The following is an 8,142-nucleotide window of genomic DNA, read 5'->3' as shown; positions in this document are numbered from 1 at the left end:
AAGGAATCGAACCCAGGGCCTCATGCATGCAAGGCAAGCATTGTACCACTGAGCCACCTTCCCAGCCCCTGGCCTTGGACTTTGATTCCCCTTAAGAAGAAAATTAATTTCACAGGTGTGAATATCCATATTTAGGCTATATCATTTAAATTTTACATTTAAGCATTTTCATTTGATACCATAAGCTTTCTCTTGTATCAGAGTCAGGTCTAGTGTTTGGTTATTACTTAATAATCTCATTTCTCTGGAGACAATGTACCCATGAGAATTCCTAGTGGTGTAGGCCTTTCAGAGAAGTGGTGTCAGTCCACATGGTTAGCGTTGGAGCTGTTGTGATCGTTGAATTACAGTCTAACTTTCTCTCTTGTGGGCACCTTTTCAGTTTCATCAGGCTGGGGAGAAATGCCTAACGTGCACTCAAAGGCTGAGAACTCGTGGGGAGAACCCTCCTCCCCTGCCACCTTGGTTGACAACGGCACAGCCGCCTGGGGGAAGCCACCCAGCAGTGGCAGTGGATGGGGGGACCATCCTGGTGAGCAGGCAGTGACATTTGGAAGAGCCAGCGCACCTGCCACCGGCCCAGCCCTGTGCAAACCAGGTAAGGCCCTGATCTGACAGTTTAGAAATGTGGGCTGCGGTAAATCAAGTAGTAAAGCACTGCTGGGCACCGGTGGCTCATGCCTGTAATCCTAGCTACTCAGGAGGCTGAGATCTGAGGATTGAGGTTCAAAGCCAGCCTGGGCAGGAAAGTCCATGAAACTCTTATCTCCAATAAACCACCAGAAAACAGGAAGTGGCGCCGCAGCTCAAGTGATAGAGCACTCGCCTTGAGCTGAAGAGCTGACAGTCAGTGCCCAGGCCCAGAGTTCAAGCCCCACGACTGACAAAAAAAATAGTAGTAAAGCACTTGCCTGGCAAGGACAGGCCCTGAAGTGACTCTCTCGTATATCCAAGATGGGAGGAAGAGAAGGAAGGGGGATGGGGGTGGAGAATCCAGATGTGGTAGTGCACATGTATAATCCTGTAATGAGAAGGTTAAGGCAGGGAGACTGTTCCAGGCCCACCAGCCTAGGCTGTCAACAAGACCCTATGAAAGAAAAGGAAAAGAAGGAAAGTGATTGGGTGTTATGTTTGGTAGTGCTATAGGTTGCACATGTTTTAAAATCTGAAACTTTCTGACACTGCGAGTAGAAAAGTCTCATATGAAGTCACTGTCAAAATACAGGTGCACTGTAAGTGTTCTGTATAGGCACCTTCTGCTGTGTGTGTATGGCTTATGTGCAGCACAAGTGGATGTCATGCCTCTGTGGAATCATTAATGATCATGTGGGCATTAGAGGAGTGGCTTGGTTGGTAGAGCACTTGCAGATCAGGTACCAAGTTCAAGTTCCAGTCTTGCACCAAAAGAAAAAAGAAAATCAGACTGGGTGCCAGTGGCTCACACCTATACCAGTATCCTAGCTACTCAAGAGGTTGAGATATGAAGATCATAGTTCAAAGCCAGCCCAGGTAGAAAAATCCATGAGACTCATCTCCAATTAATCACAGAAAAAGCTGGAAGTGGCACTGTGGCTCTAGTGGTAGAGCACTAGCCTTGAGCTCAGAGACAGTGTCCAAGCAGAGCTCAAGCCCTAGGACCAGCAAAAAAAAAAAAAGAAGAATGGGGCTAGGAATGTGGCTTAGAGTGCTTGCCTAGCATGTATGAAGCCCTGGGTTTGATTTTTCAGTACCACATACACAGAAAAGGCCGGAAATAATGCTGTGGCTCAAGTTGTAGAATGCTAGCCTTGAGCAAAAGAAGCTCAGAGACAGGCCCTGAGTTCAAGATCCAGGACTGGGGGAAAAATATTATTTATATACATCATTATGTATATGTTAATATTCCAAAACCGAAAACCGTGTCGAGTACAAGCTCCCGGTTCCCAGCAGTCAGTTGGCTCCCTGCAGATACAGTGCTCACACAGCTTACACCCACTTCCTCAGTGGAACGTAGAAAGCACAGCATCTTTCCTCTTAGGCTTTGTGTTTGAAGATATTGATTAACAATACCCCAGTACTTCTTGCTCATAAACAAAATATCACTTTAGGTCCTCCACATTTGTGCTTAAAACTTGCAAAATAGGCTAAGTCAAGGCAGAGCACTTGTCTAGCACTCATTTCTTATGGGTGTCCAGACTCTGGTTTCCACCTGGAGCATCTAGTGTGCAGCGTCTTACAGTGTGACACTTAACACATCAGTGTAAATAGGAAGATCGCTGGATTTACAGTTGATATTAATCGTTCACAGCTGCAGAATCTTCCCATTTTCTTTGGCTGTCATTAGTTATCCTAGATCTTAAAAGACACTGTTGATTTTGTGTTTTAATACTTTGCCAACAATGGCTCCACTGCCTGACTGCAAGTATTTGTCACAAAGCTAAAAGATCAGGAAACTTCTGGGCACTTGGCTTCATGCCACAGTATATTTTGTTCTTAGAATTTGCCCTTAGGGTACTGGTGGCTTACGTCTGTAATCCTTGCTATTCAGGAGGCTGAGATCTAAGGATTGAGGTTCAAAGTCAGCTCGGGCAGGATCAGGAGGCTGAGATCTGAGGTTCGTGGTTCAAAGCCAGCCCAGGCAGGAAAGTCCATGAGTTTGTTTTTTGTTTTTTTGTTTTTGTTTTTGTCGGTCCTGGGTCTTGAATTCTGGGCCTGGGCTCTGTCCCTCAGCTCAAGGTGAGCGTTCTACCATTTGAGCCACAGCGCCACTTCCAGTTTTCTGGTGTTTTATTGGAGATAGTCTCACAGCCTTTCCTGCCCTGACTGGAGAACCAAGATCTTTAGATCTCAGCCTCCTGGGGCTGGGAAGGTGGTTCAGTGGTTGAGTGCTTGCCTTGTATGCATGAGGCCCTGGGTTCGATTCCTCAGCACCACATAAGCAGAAAAAAAAGCCAGAAGTGGCGCTGTGGCTCAAGTGGTAGAGTGCTAGCCTTGAGCTGAAGAGCTGAGGCACAGTGCCCAGGCCCAGAGTTCAGGCCCCACAACCGGACACCCCCCCCCAAAAAAAAGAAAAGAATAGATCTCAGCCTCCTGAGTAGATAGGATTACAGGCGTGAGCCACCTGTGCACTGGGCCATGAGACTCTTATCTCCAGTTAAAACCAGAAGTGGCACTGTGGCTCAAGTGGTAGAGCGCTCACCTTGAGCTGAAGAGCTGAGGGACAGCGCTCAGGCCCAGAGTTCAGGCCCCACAACTGGCCAAAAAAAGAAGAATTTGCCCTTAGGTTTGTTGGCGCCTGTCTGTGTTGTAAGCATTGTAGTCGCATCATCTTCAGGACCTTGGCCACCTATCATAAGTCTCATCTTGGTGTAGTTCTTCCAAGAAGTAAACATCTGGCCTAACTTTGACACCAAAACTCACTTTGTATTTTTAACAAGGAAGAAAAACATATCACCCCAACATGGAAACCCAGCTGACTTCACTCTGCCCAGGTCTCTGTCCTGGAGTGTGTGGGCATGTCCTGGGAACTTGTCAGACTTCAGATGGCTGGGCCTACCCTCGGCTCACCTGGTCCCCACCAACTTTCTCCTATGACCAAGTTGAGAAGCACTGGTCTGTGTGACAGTGCGATAGGCTTTGCTCAAGTTGTGACTTGAGAATCGTACCAGGACAGCGATGTTTTCCAGGCTTCTCCTTTTGAGTAGACTTTTCATACACTGTGGAGATTCCTGACTCTTAAAATGTCTGTGTTCCAAAATGATGTGTGTTTGGTTGAAGTTGGAACCGCATAGAGAACAAGTAGGTAGAGTTTGAGGTGGAGCCCAGCTACACTTACTTTCCTGTGAATCTGAGGAGTCCATTTGTTCTCTTTGCAGCTTCCAAATCTATGCAAGATGGCTGGGGCAGTGGTGGGGACGAAATGAACCTGGGCCCCAGCCAGTGGGAAGACGAGGACGGGGACCTGTGGAATAATGCTGCCTCCCAAGAAAGCGCCTCCTCCTGCGGCTCCTGGGGCAGTGCCTCCAAAAAAGGACTTCAGAAGGTAGGCAGTGTCTGTGGGAGAAGAATGGACCGGGAGACAGCAGTGCCCGACTGGTGGTTGGAGGGGACATCTCCACGAGTGGTAGACCTGAGCTCCCAGGGTGCTCTTAGGACCCTTTGTCATCCCTGAGACCCTTTGCGTGGTCATCAAGGTCAAAGATACATTATGTTGTTATTGGTGTTTTTGTTGGTCAAAGATACTTTTGTTGTTGTTGTTATTGTTGTTGTCATCATTGTCATCATCATCTTCCTAGCTTGTGGGTCTTGAACTCTGGGCCTGGGCGCTGTCCCTCAGCTCTTCAGCTCAAGGCTAGCGCTCTACTACTTGAGCCACAGAGCTACTTCTGGTTTTCTAGTGGTTAAATGGAGATCAGAGTCTCACAGAATGTCCTGCTGGGATTGGCTTGGAACAGCAATCCTCAGATCTCAACCTGCTGCGTAGCTAGGATTACAGGCATGAGCCACCAGCGCCTGTCTTAACCTTGCCTCTTTATAAACTGATTTAGATCAGGTATTTGTTACAGCAATGGCAAGCTGACTAAAATGCCGCTTTAACTCAAGTACAGAACTTGCTGAAAAAGACAAAGTTTTAGTCCTATAAACTAAACTAAGTTTTAGTCTTATCAACTTCCTTTAGGGCTGGGAAGGTGGCTCAGTGGTAGAGTGCTTGCCTTGCATGCATGAGGCCCTGGGTTCAATTCTTCAGCACCACATAAGCAGAAAAAGCCGGAAGTGGCACTGTGGCTCAAGTGGTACGTAGAGTGTTAGCCTTGAGCTGAAGAGCTAAGGGACAGCAGCCAGGCCCAGAGTTCAAACCCCAGTACTGACAAAAAAAAAAAGTTTGCTGGGTACCAGTGGCTCACACCTATAATCCTAGCTATTCATGACGCTGAGATCTGAGGATCTATTTCCAGTAACTGCTCAGAAAAGGCTAGAAGTGACACTTTGACTCAAGTGATATAGCTAGCCTCAAGCAAAAGAAGCTCAGGGACAGCACCCAAGCCCAGAGTTCAAGCCCTAGAACCAGGGAGAAAAAAAAAGGAAAGGTTTATTTGGATTCACAGATTTGGAGATTGGCCCTGTTAGACTAGCCTGCAGCAGGAACACACTGGGGAGCAAGGCTGCTCAGCTTATCATGGGGAGTAGTGGGGGAGGCGGGGGAGGGAGGGGCGAGGTCTTGTTATCTCCCTAAAGTCCTGCCTCCAGCTGCTGCTGGGCCTGCCCCAGAGGTAGCACCATCAATTCCCACTAGTGTCACTCTGGGGAAGTCTAGCACTGGCCAGAGCAGGTAGCACTGTCTAGAGACACCATTGATCGCTCAGCTGATGTGTGGAAGTTCAGGAGAATCCAGCCACCGCCACACAAGTGGTGCCAGTCCCCTCACAAAAAATGCCTTGAAATACATTTTTATTTGAAAATGTTTTTTCTGTTATTACCAATTTCAATAAAAATTAATAACTTTAATTTCTGTTTTAAATTTAAATGCAAGAAAATATTGGTAGACCCAACTCTTAAGCTTCTTTTTTTTTTTTTTTTTGTGGTACTGGGGCCTACTGTACTCAGGGCCTCATGCTTGCTGGGCAAGCGCTCTAACACTTACTTGAGCCACACCCCCTGCCAGAGAAAGCAGTCTGTTCTCAAAGCAAGAGGAGTGCCTAGATTGCTGGCAGGAATGTAAATTGGCAGAGCCAAATGGAGGAGAGGTGTCATCACCTGTCAAAATGACTGATGTCTCAGCACTGCAGAGCAGCAGCACCACTTGTCCTAGGCATAGCCAATGACATGTTATTTTCTTTTTTCTTCATTCATTTTTTTTTAATATTAATCTTTAAGTAGTTGTACAAAGGGCAGAATTGAGCAGATGAGGCGGAGTGGAGAGACCTGGTGCTTTTGCATCATGTGACTGTGCTGTTCAGAGTTAGCCTATAGGTTTCTTTGCCTAGAAGGTGCAGAGATTATTAGACATGAAATCTCTTTCCAATTGAGCCAGTAGGTAATACAAGTATGGTGGGACTGGAAATGCCAAATTGGTAAAGGAGTAAGACTAATCTGGCTTAGGCAGCTACTTAGTAAGGATTAAACTAGCCTCAAGTAAACTACTTCTTGGGCAAATGTCCATTTTTATACTCTCATCAATTTTATTATGCCATATGCTCCATTATATAGTTACAGTCAGCTGTGTTGCCCAGACTGGCCTCTGAGCCTGGTTTCAGCAATTTACCTCAGCCTTCCAAGTAGCTGGAGCTATAGGAGGACATTAATATGCTTAACTGAAGGATTGTATCCGTATTGTATCAGTAGTTGTCACTCAGCCTTTGTCACTGCAGAAGAGAGGGCAGGTTCTTGGGCATGGTTTGTGTGGTGCCCCTGGCACTTGTAGCCCCCTTGGGCCCCTGCCTAGAATACTCAGTTTCTCTCTCTTTTTTTGTGTTTTTTTTTGGGGGGTCCAGTAGTGGGGCCTGAACTCTGGGCCTGGGTGCTGTCCCTCAGCGCTTCAGCTCAAGGCTAGTGCTCTACCACTTGAGCCACAGTGCCACTTCGGCTTTTTTCTTTTTGTTTATGTGGTGCTGAGGAATCGAACCCAGGGCCTCGAGCGAGCATGCAAGGCAAGCGCTCTACCACTGAGCCACCTTCCCACTTTCTCTCTTTAGTTACCTTTCTCCCCTTTCTCTTCATCTCCATTCTTCTTCTGACTCCTTGTTCTTTCCTTATTTGTCCTTTCAGTCACTGACACAAGCCTTTGCACTTGGTTGTTGTTTGGAATGAAACTGATGAAATGATAGAAACCATGTAATCTTTAGTAACCTTCACATGTCACCGAGTTCAGGGGGCAGTCCTTGTGATTTTTTAAATATTTTTTTATTTTTTGTCCGTCATGGGGCCTGAACTCTGGGCCTGGGCGCTGTCCCTCAGCTCTTCAGCTCAAGGCTAACTCTACCACCTGAGCCACAGCACCACTTCCAGCTTTTTCTGCTTATGTGGTACTGAGGAATCGAACCCAGGGCCTGATGCATGTAAGGCAAGCACTCTACCACTGAGCCGCCTTCCCAGCCCCATCCTTGTGATTTTTTTAATAATGGAAAGAATGTATATTTGTGATGAGCCTAACTATCTCTTTGGGAAAGAAAACTAATTACCCTGCTTTTTGTAAGTCCATTAACTACACATGTTAACCAGCCTGCAAATGGACTCATAAACTACAGCATGATCCATTGTGTGTTTTTATTTTGCTACCAGAGCTCGAACTTGGGGCCTCACATTGTTGTCCAGCTATTTCACTGATAACTGTCTTCTCTGCCACTTGAGTCATTCCTTAGTTGGCTTTTTTTTTTTTTACTTTAATTGGAGATAGAGTCTCAGTTTTGTTTTTGTTGTTGTTGTTTTTTTGCCAGTCCTGGGGTTGAACTCAGGGCCTGGACACTGTCCCAGAACTTCTTTTGTTCAAGGCTAGCACTCTATCACTTGAGCTGCAGCACTACTTACAGCTTTTGTTGAGTAGTTTATTGCAGATAAGAGTCTCACCGACTTTCCTGCCCGGGCTGGCTTGGAACCATAATCCTCAGATCTCAGCCTTGGATCAGTACTTAGGATCTCAGCTTATCTTAGTAGCTAGGATTATAGCACCCAGCTGTTTTTGTTATTTGTATCTAGCTGACTGAACCTTAATCAGGAGGATTAGAACTGTTGAGCATAGAAGCATGCCTTTTAAATAGAAAATGTAATGACTCAACTAATTTTTAATAGAAAAAAACCACAATGTAGGGTTCCAGGAAAACCATACAAGCACTCCTACAACCATTTATGTACAGCGCCAAGCAGCGACAATTCAGTGGAGATGCCAGCTGGGCACTGTCCCAGGGTTTCTTTTGCTCAAAGCTAGCAGTATACCACTTGAGCCACAGCACCACTTCCAGCTGTTTCTCTCTCCTCTTGAATAGGTTATAGGCATGAGCCACTGGCTCCTGACTACAATTCATTATTAATGCAAAAGATTCTATGACTTTTATATCAGCATGCTTTTCAGATGTCTTCCATTTCTAATAGAAATGTATTAGAATAGAGCCGGGCGCTGGTGGCTCACGCCTGTAATCCTAGCTACTCAGGAGGCTGAGATCTGAGGAT

At 46.2% G+C, this 8,142-nt stretch overlaps 1 protein-coding gene across 1 annotated transcript in view; it reads left to right on the top strand.

Moving 5' to 3' along the window:
* The window catches only part of Tnrc6c (trinucleotide repeat containing 6C), a 75,664-nt gene that overhangs the window by 40,195 nt on the left and 27,327 nt on the right, over positions 1–8,142 (top strand). Inside the window, exons 5-7 of the mRNA XM_013036380.1 lie at positions 383–598; positions 3,855–4,021; positions 6,745–6,769. Of these exons, the coding sequence (XP_012891834.1) occupies positions 383–598; positions 3,855–4,021; positions 6,745–6,769 (408 nt within the window). The remainder of the gene's footprint in view (positions 1–382; positions 599–3,854; positions 4,022–6,744; positions 6,770–8,142) is intronic.

The sequence above is a fragment of the Dipodomys ordii genome, unplaced genomic scaffold (assembly GCF_000151885.1).
Source record: "Dipodomys ordii isolate 6190 unplaced genomic scaffold, Dord_2.0 Scaffold7, whole genome shotgun sequence".
Lineage (NCBI taxonomy): Eukaryota > Metazoa > Chordata > Mammalia > Rodentia > Heteromyidae > Dipodomys > Dipodomys ordii.
Note: the sequence above shows the minus strand (reverse complement) of the source record. Positions and strands in the feature narration are given on the sequence as shown.